Source organism: Vanacampus margaritifer, chromosome 16 (assembly GCF_051991255.1).
Source record: "Vanacampus margaritifer isolate UIUO_Vmar chromosome 16, RoL_Vmar_1.0, whole genome shotgun sequence".
NCBI classification, from domain to species: Eukaryota; Metazoa; Chordata; class Actinopteri; order Syngnathiformes; family Syngnathidae; genus Vanacampus; species Vanacampus margaritifer.
Window position 1 is genome coordinate 3,192,934 of NC_135447.1, and position 20,203 is coordinate 3,213,136.

Genomic DNA, 20,203 nt, shown 5'->3' on the forward strand with positions numbered 1-20,203 from the left:
AAGAGAGGACAAAGTAGACGTTGATCAAGTCTTTTTAGTTCAATTCCATAAAGTGCAGTAGCATAATACGCTAAATCATAATCATCATAATAATTTAGCCGTCAAAGTCATCCAATCAGAAGCCAGGGGGCGCCACTGGGTCGTCGTTCATATACTTTCTTCATAATATCCAGGTGAGAGGAGGGGAAGGGCCTGCGCTTACCTCCCGTCATGGCGTCAGTCAATGCGCAAAGTTGGCGTGTTGAAGGTCATGCCGACCTTGTGTCCGTTTGGGTCTTGTCCGCGTCCTCCTCGTGGCCGTCTTTACGTGCACGTCTTGGATTCCCACTCCTGCAAAACGGCAGCGGGCGGCGGCAGGTCATCGTCTCACGATTTTTCAGGTATCGCAACTTGCCTTGAGTACGTATTTTTCAAAATGACTCTTTATTTAGTAAAATGACGACTTTGAGACAAGATCACAAGATCTGCAGCCCCACTGAAACCAAACTTTAGCAAAAACTTCATCACCAAAAGTATTGATGACAAAAACATGAACCTTTAAATTTGTTTTTTTGATGACATTTTAGAATATTCATCAACAAAATTATGCTTACTTTTTTTAAATGAAATTTGAAAATAAAATGAAATTTGACATCGAGGCTATGAAGCGTTTTTTTTTTTTTTTTTTTTTTTAAACAAGCATAAAACAATTTCCTTGTAGATGATGAGATTTGTTGAAAGTCAAACTGTGCGACTCCAAACTCAATTTAGATTGATTTATTTTCAAAATTCAAATACTTTGAAATCCAACATTTAACTTTTGACGCCAGTTCATTTTGGTTAGAAATTTATATTCGGATGCGTTATTTGTCGAGAAAATCTTGCTTTCAAATCTCAGTTGTCGGACTTGTGAGGGAGATTTTTCAAGATCGTGAGCGCATGAAAGCAAAAGGTCGACGTGAACTCACCTTGGCCTTCTGCATGACGTTTCCCTTGGCGGAGGCGTAGAGAGAGGGCGGCCGCTTTCGGAGTTCTGAAGCCGAGTTGACGGGAATCGCGCTGTTGTTGGACGCTTTGTTCGCCTTGTCACTGCATAACTGCATGCACACACACACACACACACACACACACACACACACATAAACACGCACGCACACACACAAACACGCACGCACACACACAAACACGCACGCACGCACGCACACACACGCATTAGCAGTGTTAAACAAACCGGGTATGTCATCCTGAATCACTGATCTGAATATATGACTGGATAGTCGATAGCCCATACCAGCCCGTTGCAAGCCGTTGAAGCGACATGGCGGCCATCTTGCTCCTCCCATCTCGCGAGCAGACTACTGTATAAACTATCCGGTATTCATAAAGATTAGACATGTACAGCTCGTAGGCAGTTAGTAAATGGGCCGAGGGTTTGTAGCGCGGTGGTCACTTTTTTTTTTTTTTAGCAAGTAAAAATGTAATAAAATTAACAAGTAGACGGCATGTGCTGATTTGAAGACCCCCTTTTTCTTTTATCGCTCATTTCCTTAGACCCCAATATTAGATTTGGCAGAGGCATCTTTTGTGGAATTACAGTTATAATTCTCAAATTAAAAAAAAATCATGTTTCCGCCGGTAAATATCATTAAGCATATAATTTATAGATGGATTTAGGCAAGTTGTAAAATGTCTGAAGTTCTCTTGTTTATGTTTAACAAATTTAAACATCATAAATCAAGTAATGTCTCAAACGTTTATTTTTGAAAAATGCATAGGATGGTATGCCGAGAAACGTTTCTTGGGAGGGGCAATATGGCGGCCTCCCAGCTTCAAAAGTGTTGTCCTAATGGCTATCCAGTCATATATTCAGATCAGTGTCCTGAAAAGTATGTTTCGCCCCCTAGTGGTTGGCTGACTACTGCTTGAGAAAGACTGAAATGTACAATAAATATCCCTGAGCATTTCATTATAGAAGCCAAAATAGTCATCACAATTAAAATGTGATTCATAAAAATGAAAAATCTGACTTTTTTTTGTTTTTGTTTTTAGTGTACTGACTTAAAAACAAAACAAATGACGAGTCCTGCTTTCATGTTTCGGTTGCCAATTGAAAACGTAAAGAACAACCGCTGTGCGGATTTGAAAGCTTTCTGCTTTCAGAAAACGTTTTGCTACCTTGGTGGTGAGCGTGGCGCTAGTGGGCGGGGACACGATGGCGCTAGAGGGCGGGGACACGATGGCGCCCCGGGCCAATGACTTGTTGAGGTTTTCTTTGACTTGGGTCAGCTTGAGCTCAAGCTCCACCCGCTCTTCCTCCTTCTGCCTGCACAGCGCCTCCAACTGGACCAGACGACGCTCCACCACGCCGTCTGCGCACACGCACGTACAGACACGTCAACACTGGCTACACTGCGCGCTGCTGTCTGTGACTGTCGCAACTCACCTGCGGCGCCGTTGTCCCGCAATTCCTTGGCGTCCTTCAATTCCTTCAAAGTTTTCCTCTCGGCGCGCAGGGCGTTGAGGGCACGCCTGAGGACGTCCTTCTGCCTCCCCAGCTCCGCCTGCTGCGTCACGTATCTCCTGGCGTCGTCCTCGGCGCGCAGTTTCCCATAGCGAGCGTACTGGTTAACATCTAGAAGGCATATAGTCAGTCGGCCATTTTGTAGGAATGTATTGCGAGGATGGATGCATGGGAATCGTTCACCAAAACGCTAAGGATTTATTTTATTAGGGCTGAACGATTATGGAAAATAATCGAATTGCGATTTTTTCACTAAATTTTGCGATTGCGATTTATTATGCGATATTTTTTTTAGGCGCCGTTCTATTTTTCAACATACACAAATAAATCCGTGTTATCCTAAAGATCAACAGATTCAACAGATGGTGTTGAAGTGGCCTCCACACTTCCCCGCAGCCGAGACCGCTCCGCTGGGACCCGAAGCGACAACAAAATCGAATCCAACAGTTTGCACATGAACGGGCCGGCGTTGCGTGCCGTCAGCAAAACAATGCACACAGCTACCACGGGAGGGCGCTCTAAGGCTGCATAAATTCAAACGGTGACCTTCTGAGGGGCAGAATAGAGTCCACTAACGTAAAATCCTTTTGTAGTGATCGGGGAGTCGAGAATCACTAGAAGCGGATTGACGACGTCAAACTCGAATGATTGACGGACGGTAACTCACTGGAGGCGTGTCTCTTGATGGCGGCCTGCTGCTCCGTCCTATCAGAGTCCCTGCTGGAGAAGGAGGCGTGGCGCCTCACCGCGTCGCCTCTGGCCGCCGTGTCGTCGTCATCCTGTAGTGACACGTGACGTTATTGTCGGAATGTTTTAATTTTTTTATCTGCTATTGTGGATATTTATGGGACGGCAACCTCACCGCCACACTTTCGTAGACGTCGTCGTACGTGGCGACGCCCCCGTGGGAGGGAGTGGCAGCGGCGGCGGCAGTGGCCCACCTGAGAGGAGGTGAGGCAGAAAAAAGGGTGAGATGAAGGCGGACAAGAGGAAGTGGGCAGCAAGATGTGCAAGTGTCTCACAGGAAGGAGTGTCTGGCGGCGTGGCGGATGTCCGTCAGCGTGTCCACGTCCACGTAGTCGTAGTGGAGCTCTTCGGGCAGAGCGCCGCTGCCCGTCTCGGCCAACAGGACGCCCAGCCAGCGGCCAAGACTCTCCGAGCAGCTGGCCTGACCCGCACGCAAACGGAAACACTCATTCCAATCCCACAATTGGAAATTCAAACATTTTGCTCAATTTGAATTTTGGGGTTCCAATTCAAAGTCCGACTTGTGACTTCTTCCATTTGAAAATCGTATCGTCGCCGCCGTGAGTACCAACCATTAAATTGGCAGATGTTAGTGCTTTTAAAATCAGGGGGGAAAAAAGGGCTGACTCTTTGCACTGTTTTTTCCACGTTAAGAGACCAAAAAAGAAATTCTATTAGTCATTACATATTTTTTTTTCAATTAATTGGCCGATGAATCCAAATTCCAAATATTGGAATCGCCATAATCGGTCGGACCCAAAAGACGATGATGCCACATGATTACCTCCAAGGCCGCTAGCTTCGCCCCTCCCTGCAGGATGCGGAAGGAGAAGGGCCGCTTGGGGCCAAGCCCCCCTGGCGCCACCTCAGCCCCCCGTAGGGGGACCACCATGACAGGGGGCCGCTGGTCGCCCGGGTCCCTCTGCACATTCAGACTTCCCGCTCTCACCGTGCACCAACATTCCTTCCAGACTCCGCCCACACACGCGCTCAGATATCCTGGGAGGGGGTGGAGGGGGGGGGGGGGTTGGTACTGAGGTCAGCTGATCACACGAAGCAATCGGCAACGAGCCTTACCACAGCCAGGGTTGTCATGGCGACCGGAGGGCACGGGCGGCCTGCGCTTGGAGAAGGTGATGATTTGGTTGATGGTCTTTCCCGCCGCACGACTCATGGAGCCCGTCAACTCCGACAAGGCGCCGCGCTTCGCTCTGCCTGGAATCCAAATACAGATGGCTCACCATCGGGATCAATCAATCAATGTGTTTACGACTTCGACTGAGGGGCACATACAAAAAAAAAAGAAACTTATTTAAACATGTCAATCTCAAGTTGGTGGAAACGGTGACAAAACATCCAAAAATTACTGATCTACTTTTTTTTTTTTACTTACTCAAATTAAATTTCAAGTTTCAATAAAAAAAAAAAATGGTGACAAATTCTCATAAAACTTTATAAAAGTTATTTTTGAATAAAAGTGTGCAATCGTGATGAAATGATTTAGAAAATACATTTAAAATTGTGTTGCATATTTTCATTAAAAATGTTTTACATTTGTATTAAAGTTTGTGTATCATGTTATTCAAGCTTTTATTTTTATTTTTTTTTGAAAAATAATGCAAATAAAATAATACTAATACTATGAATACTACTGTATCAGCATTTTTTTTTTTTTTATTATTCTTTGACTCATTGCCAACTCCCCAATGACTATTTGTGATTTTGTGATGTCATCGGCATACAATAGAAGGAAGCGGCCAGGAAGGACGTCCTATCTGCTCCCGTCTCACTTCCTGTCAGCCCCTCGCGCCACAAAGCACAAAACAAGAGTGCAAAAAACAAAACTAAAGTAATATTTGTAGTAACCACTCCACCGAATTAGCAATTAGGATTACATTAGAAGCTTCAATGTTTTCTCCCCACAATTGGACCTTAATAATAATAAAAAAGCTGATTGTGATTTGTGCTTATCATGAGCGAGTGTGAGCCTACCGAGTGTGTCAGCGGCGTCGCGTCCTGGTCCTGACGCCGGTCCGTGCGCGGATGACTGACCGTCAGCGGTGGGCCCGCTGTCCGAGTCTGACGTCTGTCTGTCAGTCTGCAGCATCTGAGGTAGAAATCGTTCGGTCACTTTGACTTTAAATGTTGCAAAGTTGCCCGTCAACAACTTCCTGCCATCAACAAGCAAACGCAGCAAGGTTTGTGGTTCGATATGCCTTGGGGGAGGTCTCCTGTGACTGTGATGATGATGAGGAGGAGGAGGAGGAGGAGGAGGAGGCACCTTGTCAAGCTCCGTCTTCCTCTGAACGACGGGAGAAGTCGATGCGTTGAGGACGTCCATGTTGCCGCAATGGCTGCCGACGTCTTGCACCACCTGCAAGTTTGGATTCATTTTGTTAAAAACATAAAACAATATCATCCTATTATATTCTTTTGATTTGTTGGATATTTGTTTGGGAAGTTCCAGCATATCCCTCAGACTGGGTCCTTTTGCCACCCTGCCCTCTGGTTGACCCCTGACCTCCACCGCAAGCTAACCCGCTCGGGTACTACAGACAAACACTCCGTTACAAAAACGTACCCTTTGATGATCAGAAATCAAGTTATTGGAAAGTCATCAATCAAACTGTACTTTATCGATTGACGCCACCAATCTGATGCAACCTTTTCACACTTCGGGGCAAATGGGAAGCAAGAAACATGAGTTTGTTTGGGGTCCATGACCCCCAAAGGGGGGGGATATGTTGTGGAATGGACTGAGGTGAACCTGCGCCAGAGAGCGTTTGGATCACTTTGCCTCGTTGTGCAACGATATGGAAACATTAAAAAAAATAAATAAACACCTCTCATGAGTTTAGAAAGTCGCTAACACTAAAAAACGGTTTGGTCAGAAAATGGACCAATCAAACTTTTGGAGTTATTGAACAAATTAAAACGAATAATCCGCAAAGCAAGGTGATTTTTGGAGGTTGTTTTTGGGGTTATTTGTTTGACCCAACTTCTTGGGTAACTTGAATAACCCAATTGAACTGCGTAAAAAAATGAACCGACCCCCTTTTTTTAAACTCTTTGACTGCCAAAAACGTTAAATAACGTTTAGTAAAATCCTATGGAGGAGTGCCAAAGACGTTAAAAGACGTTTGTTTCAAAACAGAGGTGAAACTAACCATTTTCTATTGTTGATTACTGAAAAACGGAATAAGGTAGAAACAAACTTTTTTTTCTGATGAAAGATGAGAATCCAATCTTTCATTTGGTAGTATGTGTGTTTCCATAGTCCAAACACATAATTTTCTATGGACCTTGAAAGATCAGTCAAAATGCTTAAAATCGGCTGGCACTGGGGACAACCCGTTTCTGAAAACGTCTGGCAGTCAAAGAGTTAAAGTTATTCAACCCCCCAAAAAGTTGTGTCAAATAAAACGACGAACCCATTTCGTCGCCTACCTTGATCCATCGCTGGGCCTGCTCTCGGCTCTGCACGGCCAGAACCAGAAGGTCTCCGGCAGGCGTGGAGAAGCGCAGCTCGTGCCTCTTCTTCTTGCGTCCGTCCTTGTTGACGTAGAGGACGCTGCAGTGGCCGAGGGGCAGCTCCGTGTGGGGGGCCGCCTCCTTGATGCTCTTGTAGCACTGCACGCACACACACAGACAGTTGACGGCCCAAAACCCGCTCACACTCCCTCCGTGGTTGCCTGCCCTTCGCCATATCTCTGAGTCTCTCTCTTCCTTTCCCGCCCTTTTCTGGTCTGTCTTATTCTTAGTCTCAGTCTATCTCTTCGTCTCTTTCGTAGTCTCTCTCTCACTCAGTCTCGGTTTTTCCGTCTCCCTCTCAAGTTTGTGTCAGACACTCTCGGCCTACGAACGTAATCTCCCGCAGACTCTCGTTCCGTCTCTCTGGCGGTCTCGCCCCTCCCGTGTCTCTCACCTGCAGTTTGTCATCCCGCACGACCACCAGCTGTTTGGCCCACTGCCCGAATCGCTTCTTCCGCGGCAAAAAGGCGCAAATGCGGCAGTCCCTGAGCGGCGCGTCGGCGTCGGCGCCCCCGTCCGTGGCGGCCGGCCTCCGCGGGGGGCTCCGCCTTTTGGCCTCGTCGTCCTCCTCGTAGGATTCGTAGGAGCTGCTGACCGCGTCCGAGTCGTTATCTGAGTGCGCGGGCGAGACGGGTCACTCCATGCCAAGCGGCAGAAGTTTATTCCCAAGCTGGAAGGAATGAACGGGACTCACAGGAGTTGTGGGGGGGCCCGTTGATCCTGGTGGTGGGGTAGTTGTTGTCGGCATCTTCGTAGTAGGCGTCTTCCTCGGAGTTCCTGCCAGCTGCCGGACAAAAAACAAGAACTCAACTTCCTGCCAGCAGGGTTATTAAGAGTTTGGGAAATTTCATTATACGGTAGTTGGTTTTTATTTCGTTTTGAGTTTTGTTTCTTCACTTTAGATTCAGGGCGGCTCTGTTAGTTTTTATTAGTTATTTTAAAAAATGCTGAATTTCAGTTTAGTTTTAGTTTTTTTTTTGTTTTTTTTTTTAAATGCGTACTTCTGTGTAAGATTTAATGAATGGTCAATTAAAAAAAGTCAAGCAGGCAAAATTGTCGTCGAGCGACGCCATCTGGAGGTGCTTTTCTATTGGCTGCTGCTCGATGACATCACTTCTGTGAGACAAACGTCCTTATTACGGTTAATATTACAATAAATATACTTAAATCACATTTAAAATCAATCAATTCATGTAAAAAGTTAATGACCAAAGACTAAAACGAAGGACATTGTCACTATAATTACAATTACTTTTAACTCATTCATTCCCATTTCACAGAAGCAACCCCCTTTGCTCCCGGCTGTTTCACTGGTTCTTGACTGATTTTGCAAAGCCCACATAATATTGTGTTCGATTGCTATAAGAACATGGAACCTACAAAAAGAAAGATTAAAGTGTCTTTTTTCGTCAATAAAATAAAGTATTCGATCTGTTTCCGCTTTGCAACAATTAGCATTAGAATATAGCTAAATTTCGTCATTATTCACAAATCCATTGTGAGTAATCGAGTTTTTTTTTCAACATGGCCCTGGTTGATATCTTTTGCTCTGCTGCCACCTGCTGGCCGTTTGTGGAATAACTACCATTTCTTTAACTGTTCTTTGCAGTTGAGAGGCTGCATCAAAGCCTTCTGTATGCTTTAGCATAAAAAAAAACATATAAATAGGAATGATTCCAAACGCGGCACAATTAATTTCCACATAGTTCCTTCCAAGATGCCACAAAATGGCCGCTAATTAACACTTTGCTGAATGACTCTCGAAATGACAATGAGCTGAATAAAAATGTTTTTTTGTCAGAACAAAATGGCCTTTCAATTAAGAGTAAAACTGCAGCCTGATGATTTGTCAAAATATCGCCTTCCCACTCAGGAAAGCTCTTCTCTGATTGGCTGACAAGTTCCACTTGGAAAATCTCCACCCAACTGCTACGGGCCGAAATCTTGAGTGCTTCTCCAAGCGAGCGTGCCAAAATGGCCGCGACAATTGGATTCACGCTCACCGTCCATGTTGGTGCTGAAGTACTGCGGGGCCGGCGGGTCTGTGTCCGGTGGGAGGGCCTCCTCGTAGTAGTCCTCGGGGAGGGGCGTGGCGGGAAGAGGAGGGGGCGTGTCTGCGGGGGTGTCCGTGGGCGTCTGTTGGCAGCAAGCAAAAGTGATGCATGTGTTTGACAAAAACGACAGCAATTGGAAAACTCACAGATTTGTCGGGAAGCGTCTCCTCTTCCTCCCTCTGTTGGACGGGAGAGGTACTGAGCGTGTGCAGATCGCAGTCTGGTGATACAAGTGATGACATCATCATCACCAGGCTTGACAAGTACGTTTTTGGTTTTGGCTTTTTGGCGTCTAGAGCCTGACCCATTGGTTGGCCCAAATTAGGACTTTTCAAATTGGCAACAATTGGCAGATTTTTCATTCATTTTGGACTCAAATTGATATATATAATTTAACATCATACAAAGAAAGATAATGATATTCAAGCAAACAACAAAACAAAGTAAAAAGTATTGTGAAAGAGACAAAATATTCTTCCTGTGATTCATATTTTGATTGTTGAAAGACCAAAAATGCTTATTTAATTCTTTGAAGTGGGCCTCGACTATTCTCGAGGTTAGTGACCCAGCCAGGCCTGGGAATAGCAAAAATCCATCAATAATTGACGCCTGTAAATACTTTGAAAATAAATGGTATGAACTGTGAGCATCAACAAATTAATGGGTTGTGAGAATTTTATTTGGTCCAATATCGGACCGGACCTGTAAAAGTTGGGTCGGGCCTTAGCTGAAACCAATGACCCATTGCCGCCTCGCTTGACACTCAGCATTGGGGGGTTAGATCACCAAATGATTCCCCGAGCGCGGCCCCTGCTGCTGCTCACCGCTTCCTCAGGGGATGACGCAAATGTGGAGAGTGAATTTCGCCCCACTGAGGTGGCCGTGACCATTTGTGGCACTTTCCCTTTTAAACATAACTTTAAGAACTCACCGAAGCGCTCGAACAAGGACTCGACGAAGCTGGTGCCGTTGCCGTAAAGACTGTTGACGTACACGTCCGAGCCACCGCCTGTCGCAAAATTTCAAAACACAAAATAAAAAAATCTCCAAAATCTGATGCACTAGAAAAAAGACAAATGTAACTTGAAGTGAAGTGAAATGTTCTTGTGTGTGCGCGTTTGTTTTGTTTTTTGGTACCTGACGCTTGCAGTGTGTCCAGGATGTCACGCACGGACGCCATCTTGTCGGCGGTGGCGGCGCTGACCCTCTCGCCGTCCAACATCTTGAGCAGAGTGGCCAGCTCGCTGACCAGTCGCTCCAACGACTCTGCACAAACACACGTTACCAAAAATATGTTTGTAATGGCCTATAGATGCCACAACATGAGGGGCAAAGCACTACGTTTGTCTAAATGAAAGTCCTGCAAAAGTCTTTTGATTTCAGCCCCTTAATTGAAAACCAGGACATCATTTAAATTGACAGCGTAGATTTTAGTGTTGTTCCGATACTATTTTTTGGCCCCCGATACCGATTCTGATACCGCAACACCATACCGATACCTAAGGGTTTTTTTTCTCAACATGAAAAAGCGCTCCTGCCATTGGTTCAGAGCATTCAAGGGCCAATCGGATATCTTAGCTCGGCATGCAGTGAACACGTCACACTTCAGTGGATGTCGTGCATGAGCAAGACACAAGATGCTGCATCCAAAATCCGATATTAGTGTCAGAATTCATGGTTGGAAACTTTGCTTTTCTTCAGTGATCATTTTTTAAAGGAAAAATAATCGGCCATTTGGCCCAATTGGCTGATTGTTTTGGCCGACGTTTGAAGGACAATAATCGGCCGATTATAATCGGCGGTTAATTAATCGGTCGGGCCCTATCATAAATCAGTCAGCATATTTGTAGTTTTTTTGTGCGACAGTGTTCCTACCATCCTTCTCAAGTTGCTAGTAAAAATGATACACGCCCCCTCGGGCCATGGCAAGGGTACCTTCAACTAGTTCAAAGTTGATGTTTCATCTAAAGAATTATGCAAATATTTCATTAAGGTTGAAAAGTTCCTTAGTGTTACTTGAATGTAAACATAATTAATGTCATGGTGGGAAACAGACAAACATTAAACATGGCTGTCAACGATTATTGATTATGACACGATTAAACACGCATTTTTCAACACGTGTGTAACAGCGGAAGGCTGAGATAAATATCTGATGGTTGCCATCTTTTTTATTGTCATGTTTGTTTTGTTTTTTTGGCAAAGTTATTGTGTTCGTGTCAAAAGCTGACATCCTGTTTCTGAGTGTATGAGACTGTGTGTGTGTGTGTGTGTGTGTGTGTGTGTGTGTGTGTGTGTGTGTGTGGGTGGGTGTGGGGGGGGGGGGGGCTTGAACATCCTGATGCCGCTCACAGTCAGGATGCTTTTCCTTCCGTAGAGGAAACAAAGGTAAAAGTGCAGAAGAAAAGCGGACAAGAGGCCGCTCTGTCGTCATCATCAACAGCAACAACAACATTATCGTGACCAAGACGGAAATTTAAACACGGAAGACCAACGTAAAAGTAGAACACAAACAGGGTTTCCCCCCCAAAAAAACTTGCTAAGCCTGGTGGTTGAAATTGAAAGCATGCAAGTTTCACATGGATGCGACAGGTGGAAGCTAAACACGGAACATTTGGCGCGACCTTTAAACCTGGAAACGAAAAACACGGACCGAGCTGGGGCGTGCGTCTCACACATCCTGGTTCTTGCTTCTCTCACACGCACGCACACACACACACACACACAATAGCGCATTGTCTTCTGACATCAGAAAGCAACTCGGTGACAAACCGATGTAGTCAAAAACGGGGCGTGGCACGCGCACACACACACACACACCACAGCTGCATTGTGTGTGTGAGCGGCCATTCATGAGTAGAAACGGCAGCTGTGAGCAAGCGCGCGTGCGTCGCGAAGGCCAGCAGCTGGAGTTTCCTGTCTGGGTTGTTGACAACTTCTGCATGCCCATGCGATTGCGTTTGGACGGGCCTCTCCACCATATCGTCAGGCGGCCATTTTGTGTGTGTGTGTGTGTGTGTGTGTGTGTGTGTCAAATACAGCCTAACCCTAGAAAAAAGTCTTTGTTCCTGATCTGATACATCTCTGAAGTATTTATTCTAAAATAGTGATTCGCAAAATGTGCTAGAGGTGTCAAAATTAATTAATTAATCAACAACTAATCAATTATCAAACTAACAGCTATTTTAATAATCGAGTAATCGTTGAGAGCTGTTGTTTAGCTCTTTGACTGCCAGACGTTTTCAGAAAAGGGATGCCGTGGGTGCCAGCTGATTTAAGCATTTTTGACTGATCTTTCAAGGTCCACAGAAAATTATGTGTTTGGACTATGGAAACACACATACTACCAAATGAAAGATTGGACTCTCATCTTTCATCAGAAAAAAAAAGTTTGTTTCTACCTTATTCCGTTTTTCAGTAATCAACAATAGAAAATGGTTAGTTTCACCTCTGTTTTGAAAAAACGTCTTTTAACGTCTTTGGCACTCCTCCATAGGACTTTACTAAACGTTATTTAACGTTTTTGGCAGTCAAAGAGTTAGCTTTAAATCCGATGATTTCATTCTCAAACCTCCCGTAAAATTGCATGAAATGAATGGAAATGTTCGATTCTTCTCATTTCTAGTTCATGATTGTAAAAGGTACGAATGATATTGCTATTGGCCACCATCACAAGTAACGATACTTTAAAATGGGGCTGGTATCGGCACGGATACCGATACCCGGTAACGGTACTCACCCATCCCTACTAAAAATATTCGATTGTGACACCCTAAAATGTGCTGCTAGCCAAACTAGTCGTACCCGGGCACCATCTAGCGGTATGCAAAAGAATTTCTAACAGTTACTTTTCCTCTTTAAGATAAGTTTGTTTTTGCATTTTTATATTCATTTATTTGACCTCTATGGCTAAAACTCTCAAAAATTTGCTAATGCAATTTTAACTTAATTCCTTTAAAAGTACATATTGTTTTCTTGTATTTTGACTTCATCCTGCTTTCCTTATGTAGTAACGATTGTGTTTGTCTTTGATCTATTGTTACGATTTTTGAATGATGAATGATACTGTACATATTGTGGCGTTGTTGGAAGACTTTTGTGCTCCATCTTCAAGTCATGTGACTCTCCTTACAGTTTCTCTTTTGCGGTGTTTGATCCCAATTCGTGATCGCGATGAATTTCAGGTTCGTCACCGTGATCGGCTGTGAGCTCATTTCCTGTCAAACGTGCGGGACAACGGCCAACCATTCATTTTCATTTCCATCCTTGCTTTTTGTGCTCTTTTCACGTCCATTGAGATTTTGGCCGGGAAGACTCGCCATGTTTGCGTGTGGCTGACGTTTGTAATTTCAGGCCAAGAGGCTGAAGAAGATCAGCTGCTCAACCGGCTTGTGGTCCACTTCGCCCACACAGGCCGCATTGTAACCCCTCAAACGCGCGCACACACACACACACAATCACAGCACACATGCGCACACGCACGGTCATGAGACTGGAACCACGAGACTCCAATTTTAGATCATGTCTTTGTGATCTTCTTCTCACGCCAAAGGACGATGACCGCGTCTGTTGTACATTTCTTGCTCTTGTCCTTCATCTTTCTCCAGACACTGGTCCTTTTTGGGCGTGTGCGTATGTGGGGGGGGGGGGGGGTGGGGGTCAGAGTTCACAACTTGGCGCCCGGGCAGAGACAATCGGCGTCTTCAGTTTTATTAGCTCGTCATTCAATTTGGGGTGTTTCTGCGGCAACGATGATCAGCCAAAAACTTGTTGCTTTTGGAATTCTTTGAAAAACCGGGGTGGGTTGGGGGGGGGGGGTCATGTGTGAGGCCTCAAATGACTTCATGCCAGATGAAGACACACCAAGACAACTAGAGAGGAAGAGAATGAGATGAGGGAGCTGGAAAAGGAGGTGAACGAGAACAGAAAGCGGCAAAGGGGTGTTAAGGAGCGAGGCTAGAGGAGGCGAGGGAAGGAAGCTTAGTAGCAAGGAAAGGAGGTGAGCGAGCGGCAAATGAGGCTGAGGAGAGGAGAGAAAGGAGCAGGGAAGGAAGTGACGCACAAGAGGAGGAGGAAAAATGTAAGGGGTTAGGGAGCAAAATATGGAAGGAAGCAAGTGGGCAGAAAGGAGATGAAGGAGTCGGGGATGAGAAGGAGGCTAGAAAGAAAGAGAAGTAGGCATGGCTGCATGGAAAAGAAGGTGAGAGAAGACGAGGGAGTCCGGACAGGAGAGAGGCGAGGAGAGAAGGAGGCAAGTGGGCAGAGAAGGCAGCAGGAAAGGAAGTAAAGGAGCACAAAACTCATTCAACTGGACGCTTCCGGTCGTACGCTTCCACCTCCTCTGATGACGTCACCGCAGCTACTTGGAGGAACTTGGCTATGACGTCACTCTCAAGCTCGTAACTCTTCCAGCCCGAACGCAAAAAGTCCTCCCAACACACTCGCTCGCTCGGTTTTCGAGTGAACTTTGTCCAATTAAGTTGCTCGTAAGTTGGCGCTCACTTCGGGTGCCATGACGTCAACAGCTAGCAGCTAGCAAAGTAGCGGCGAAGTGACGTCAAGTTGAAGCTCAACTTCTTCCAGAAAGTTGACGTGAAAACTCACCGCTTTGGCGTTTGGGCTCCATGCGCTCCAAATGTCCTCTTGGATACTTTTGCTGTCTGGCCACCACTTTGGTCGCTTGGTCGTGATCTTGGGCGCGAACCACCGCGAGGCGAGGCAAGAGCGCAGCCGGCCTGAGTGAGCCTCCGGGCGGCCGCAGCCGAACAAACTGACCGCCGCCGGATGGAGCGAGGGCGGGAGGACCTCCGCTGGACTGCGAGGACGCTCCCGGGTCCTAGCGCCGCTAAAGTTGCATCAAAATAAAGCAGGCGAAAGACGAGTCCGACGCTGTCTCTTTAAGATCATGTCGCATTTGAAAAGATAGCCCAACGATACTTTTCAAAGAGACAGACTTCTATCAAAGAGGTTTTCTGATGTCCCTTCTGCATTATCTCAGTTGTAAGAGAGAGACAATGGAAACATTTTTGTTTGTCTTGATCATGTCCTCTCACATTCCTTTCTTGTTTTTCAGCATCCCGTCAGCTGTTTGCGTCGTCATCTATGCAGCGGCGGGTAGAGTACGTACACAATGTTCACAATGTCAAAACATGCTGATCTGCGCTTTGTTGCTCTTGGCAACCAACAGCATCCTTGTGCACTGAGGCGCTGCAAGCAGCAGAGGGCAGCAGCGTCACGGGAAGAGAGAGCGAGAGAGAGAGAAAGAGAGAGAGAGAGAAAAAAAGAGAGAAAGAGAGAGAGAGGCAACTCAATAAGTTAAGTTTATTGTGCACATTTAAATTTCAAACATGGTTGTGAGCTGCGGACAACAGCAGCACCTGCAATACATGAGTGTTGCATTGTGTTTATGGGTTTTACTGTTTAATAAATGGCTCTCCTTTCCCACATGCAAAGACATAATATTGAGCAAGTCAAAAACCATGAAAAAAAAAGATTACTTCCAAACCCTGTCACATAGAAGTGCTTGTCAACGTATACTGTAACAAGGCGGCCGCTGCTCCAATTGTTCTCAAGTTTTGGGCTAGCCCAGCATGACACACGCTGACACACGCAGCTACATTCCTGTCCGGGCGCGCCCGAAGGCATCAGACAGGCGCGTCAAGATGAGCAGAACGTCGCTTGTCGTCTCTGGAAAGACGTTCCAGCCTCCCCCAGCGCGGCCGAGGTCAACTTCGAAAACGTGAAGCCTTTGCCAAGGTTCCCGTCATTTGGAATCTGAGCTGGCACTTTGACCAGCTGCACCTGAACGCAGCAGCTGACGGGTTAAGCGGGTGCTTCTGCATCTCTCCGAGTCTTCCCGAGCGCCGGCGTCATGGACAGAGCTTTGTCGGAGGAAGCGGTAGCTGAAGCCTGCAAGGACGGCGACCCCGCTACCAAGGTCACATCTCGCGTCGTCACATTTTTCGCTTCCCATCCGACCGCTTTGACTTTTGTCTCTCTTGGGCCTACTCGGTGTCCCGCTGCTAAAGTTATCTGACCATGATGTCCTGTCACATTGGCTACGTTCGCCGTGACAGCTGACAACATGAGGCCTTGTTGTTTTTTTACCTTCAACAATTCTTTATTTAACAAATTGCTTGAACATGGCATACTAATAAACATATACATCAAACTCACAATAAAGAATGCATATTAAGCTCATGAGGAGTGACGTAATGGAGGGGGCGTGTCTTTTTTGCTGGCTTTAGGACTACATGATGCAGCAGACCATGGTGAGGGTCAAAGATCCCGCACGCTCCCTCGACTTCTACACGCGAATCCTCGGAATGACGTCAGTGCCTGCACGCCACTGGAGGCCTCGCAACTCGCATGTCACCTTAATAAGTGTGCCTGCCGCGTGTCTGTGTTTGTGTCAGTCTGCTGCAGAAGATCGACTTCCCGTCGGTGCGCTTCAGCCTTTACTTCCTGGGTTTCGAGAACAAAGCGGATATTCCGTCCGACATCCGGGAGAGGACGGCCTGGACGTTTTCCCGCCGAGCCACATTGGAGCTCACCCAGTGCGTAAACAATCCAAATTAGTGATGACCTTTGACATCTCCATCCATTGGAAGTGAAACAAAGTGTGTGTGTGTGTGCGTGTGTGCGTGCGTCTCTCTGTTACTGTCAGTAACTGGGGCTCCGAGTCGGACACAAGCTTGTCTTACCATAATGGAAACAGCGACCCCATTGGCTTTGGTGAGAACTGCAGCTGCTCTTTCACGTCACATTTGAAATTGAATGTAACTTTTTTCAGTGATTTTTTTTTTTTATATATATCTAAAGGTCACATTGGCATCGCCGTGCCCGACGTTGGCATCGCTTGTCACTTGTTTCAATCTCTGGGCGTCACCTTCATCAAGAAACCGCACTCTGGTAAATGCATACAACAAAAACGTAATTGATTTGAGATGGTGGACCGAGATACTTTCTTAAAATGTCCAGTAGAAATCCCGTCATAGTGATTGTGGAATCGGGAATGATAAGGATTTGTTCAGATCGTGGATTATATAGTCAACTCAACTGGGCTGAAAGGACTAATAGAATACTCCAGAAAGATTTATGTCGGACTGGATTATTGAGGTCAATGTAGGTGAATTCAATTAAGATAACCAATTAATCATCTGAATAATTTTGAAAAAATGTATGAATGAACATTGATCGATTAAGAATGACTACAACGGCATTTTTAAAACAAAGGCAGAGTGTTTGCTACCATGACAACGGTTTTGTGGCATTGGCAGGCAAGAGGAAAGGCCTGGCCTTCGTTCAGGATCCCGACGGCTACTGGATCGAGATCTTCACTCCGAGCAAGATGGCAGACTTGATGGCTCCTTGACGCTGAACGGCTGACAGACGGACAGAATTGCGTCATTGTTGTTACCATAGTTACAAGACATTTGCGTATGAGAGCGAACGCTACAAAACAATCACGTTTGTTGACGTGCGCCTCGAACAAAGCCACGCACATGCAAACACGCGCGCTTGTAGACATGTGTGTGAACAGGCCTTTGTTGTATTTGAGCTTCCATCAATGTAAGACTTGACAGTTGACACCATGCGGCATCTTTGTCCAAGGTTTCCAAATAAAGGAATTTGATTGTATTCCACCTCCAGTCGGCTAAAGGTCAATACTGGGAAGCACTTTGTGTTTTAGTTACAAAGGAATTCTCTCTTTCTTCATTTTTATTGTAATATTCTTGTTTTGCGTCTAAGTAGCCCCCACCCCATGATGAGCGGTGTTTACGTTCCAGAATGTCAATATGAGAATTCACAATATAAACAGGGAGATATCCATTTTGAATAACATCATGGCCTAGTTAATAAAAATCAATCCCATTTTTTCCAAACTATCATCTGACAATATCCGTAATCAGACAGTGACTTTCTGTCAGCGTAAAAAGCAGGATGGCTTCAATTTGGCTGAAGATGACACGACGGATGTAAAATATAGTGTCAAACTAGTGTGTTGCCATCTCGTGGTCAACAGTGGAATTCCACCCAAGATAAACAAGCAGAACAAAACAACTCTTTACAAAAATATCTGCAATTAAGCAGGAGCGCAAACCTGCCACCCGCGATGGATTACTATAAATCACTTTGATCCAGCTGTAGACTTGCAATGTGCTGCATGGAAAAAAAGATTGGCAATCGTGAAGAAAAGTTGTGCCAAAAAAAGGTCAGAAAATCTTTTTTTTCAATTGAGCGGCAATAGTGCAATACGCTTCCGTTACTAAACAAGTCTGCAAACAAATTCGCAAAACAAAATAACCAAATGTTCAGTCCCTGGAACTGCAGTTTCACCGAAGCGCCGGCGGGAGGCAGCAGCGCTCCAGCAGAAAGGACGTTCGCCTCCCCTCCGGCGAGAAGAAATCTCTTGACGTCATCACGCCGTACGTGCGTGAGGCGCCGCGCAGCAACATGTCGCTTCATGGAGGTTTGTTGTTGTTTTGCTTGCTTGTTTTGCCTGCTTAACAATTCCCAGACGCCGAGACAAGTCGTGCTCTTTGCGAACTTTTTGGCAAAAATGATTGACTGTCGTTTGACTTTCGTGAACTTGACGTACGTTTGCCTTGGCTAACGTTAGCGTGGTTTTGCTAGCTCGCTGCTAGCTACATTGTCACATTTGAGCTAAGTGCTGTGCGCTAGATGGATCAAAGTCTCGTTTGACGTTTGGAGCATGCTGGGAATTACTTCATATTCACAATTCCGCAATTTTTATGGTGTATAAATGTATAGTATTAATATGAATGTAGTACAAGAAAAAATATAATAATTATAGAATTGCAAGTACAAGATTGACAAAAACAAAGGACACATTTTGCCATGATTATACTCATTGAGTTTTGTAAAAGTATAATGTCGTTTTTTTTTTTTTTAAATTGGTCTTCTTCCATTTGGTCCTGTAACGCCAGAGGAGGAAGAAGATTTGGAGTGGGAGCCCCCCACCGAGGCCGAGATGAAGGTGATCCAGGCTCGGAGGGAGAGACAGGACCAGATCAGCAAAGTCATGGGGGATTACCTCCTCAAAGGCTACAAGATGCTGGGCGAGTGCTGCGACGTCTGCGGAGTAAGTGTTGTGCACATGTGCACACACACACGTGGGAGCCATTTTGTGCCATTCTGAGTGTTTGTTTGTTTGCAGACCATCTTACTGCAGGACCGTACACACAAGAACTATTGTGTCTCGTGTCAGGAGCTGGACTCTGATGTTGACAAGGACAACCCTGGTAAGACACACACACACGCGCACAGTGACTGTAAACAGTTTTTGCAGTACTGATAAAATTGTAATATAGGAGGCCGATAACTGATTGGAGCCAATATTGATTTTCCGTATAAGAAAAGGGGGGGGGAAAGAATGTTGTAAAAATAAAAGTTAAACTAAATACAAATGCCAACTCTTAACTTTGTTGAAATGTCATTATGCATATTTTAATTGAACAACTTTTCAGATTTGCAAAATGTTGATTTTTTTTTTAATTTTTTTCTAGACTATAGTCTTTGCCATTGAAATTCAAAAAAAAAAAAAAAAATTAGGGAGCTCACTATAGTTTTCTACAATAAATAAAGTTTTCCAAACATTTTAAACAGCTGAATTGTTTAACTTTGGCCTACTTTGTCTTATTTTTCCTTTAAATTATATAGATTTTTATTAAAAGACATTTTTCAGAACTATAAAGCCTGCTAAAAATGATTGTCCTGTCAGCCCTCAATGCACAGGCAGCGCTGTCCCAGGTGCGAGAGCGGCGTCTGGCAGCTCAGTCTCCAGCGCCGTCAGATCCAGCCTACGTCAACGGCATCACTGGCGGCGACTCCGGCGGCGCCGTCCCCCAGCCCAGACCGGAGCACTGTGAGGGGGCGGCAGCCGGGGGCAGGGCCGTCCCTCCCGCGGCCGCGGCCCCGCCCGCACCGGCACCCCCTGCTACCATCGTTCCCGGAGCTGCCGCCGCCGTCATCCCGGGGGCCGGCACCGCTGTCCGCCCTCCGCCGCCCAGCGCGGCCTTGCGTCCGGTGGTTCGGCGTCCCGAGCTGCAGGACGCCGAGGAGGCGGTGCTGAATAAAATGCGCTGGGCCAGCAACCAGCTGCAAACTTGCACCTCGCTGGAGTCCAGCATCCAGCTGTGCAACTTGATCTCCAGCTGCGCCGCCTCGCTGCGCAGCCTGCGGGAAATCAGCCAATGAGGGCGCTTTGCCCTTTGAACTCTGAAGCGAGCGGGCCGATGAGCGTGCGAGGCGTCGCGGTTGAGCTCTGTTGTTTTTCTAAGTTATTTTGTCTTTTCAAAGCATTTGGCCATTAAAAATGATTCCGCTGTTGTTTCCATGGCAACCTATT

At 45.8% G+C, this 20,203-nt stretch overlaps 3 protein-coding genes across 3 annotated transcripts; 2 read left to right on the top strand and 1 right to left on the bottom strand.

The window, feature by feature from the left end:
• Positions 1–14: 14 nt before the first annotated feature.
• On the bottom strand, positions 15–14,644 carry LOC144035800 (actin filament-associated protein 1-like 1). Its single transcript, XM_077545744.1, has 19 exons — positions 14,437–14,644; positions 9,970–10,098; positions 9,764–9,841; positions 8,979–9,052; positions 8,782–8,914; positions 7,473–7,562; positions 7,173–7,390; positions 6,695–6,877; positions 5,529–5,621; positions 5,240–5,354; positions 4,325–4,462; positions 4,032–4,246; positions 3,523–3,668; positions 3,363–3,441; positions 3,168–3,279; positions 2,423–2,611; positions 2,155–2,348; positions 948–1,076; positions 15–330 (listed from the first exon to the last, which is right to left on the bottom strand). The coding sequence occupies exons 1-19, from the start codon at positions 14,456–14,458 to the stop codon at positions 304–306; spliced, it is 2,364 nt and encodes a 787-aa protein (XP_077401870.1). The 5' UTR covers positions 14,459–14,644; the 3' UTR covers positions 15–303.
• A 691-nt stretch (positions 14,645–15,335) lies between these two features.
• On the top strand, positions 15,336–17,477 carry LOC144035807 (lactoylglutathione lyase-like). Its single transcript, XM_077545757.1, has 6 exons — positions 15,336–15,769; positions 16,080–16,162; positions 16,248–16,388; positions 16,499–16,566; positions 16,654–16,743; positions 17,112–17,477. Exons 1-6 carry the CDS (start codon positions 15,704–15,706, stop codon positions 17,204–17,206), a joined length of 543 nt encoding a protein of 180 aa, XP_077401883.1. The 5' UTR covers positions 15,336–15,703; the 3' UTR covers positions 17,207–17,477.
• A 701-nt stretch (positions 17,478–18,178) lies between these two features.
• Positions 18,179–20,197, top strand: znrd2 (zinc ribbon domain containing 2). Its single transcript, XM_077546105.1, has 4 exons — positions 18,179–18,304; positions 18,783–18,937; positions 19,013–19,097; positions 19,577–20,197. Exons 1-4 carry the CDS (start codon positions 18,289–18,291, stop codon positions 20,050–20,052), a joined length of 732 nt encoding a protein of 243 aa, XP_077402231.1. The 5' UTR covers positions 18,179–18,288; the 3' UTR covers positions 20,053–20,197.
• Positions 20,198–20,203: the final 6 nt, after the last annotated feature.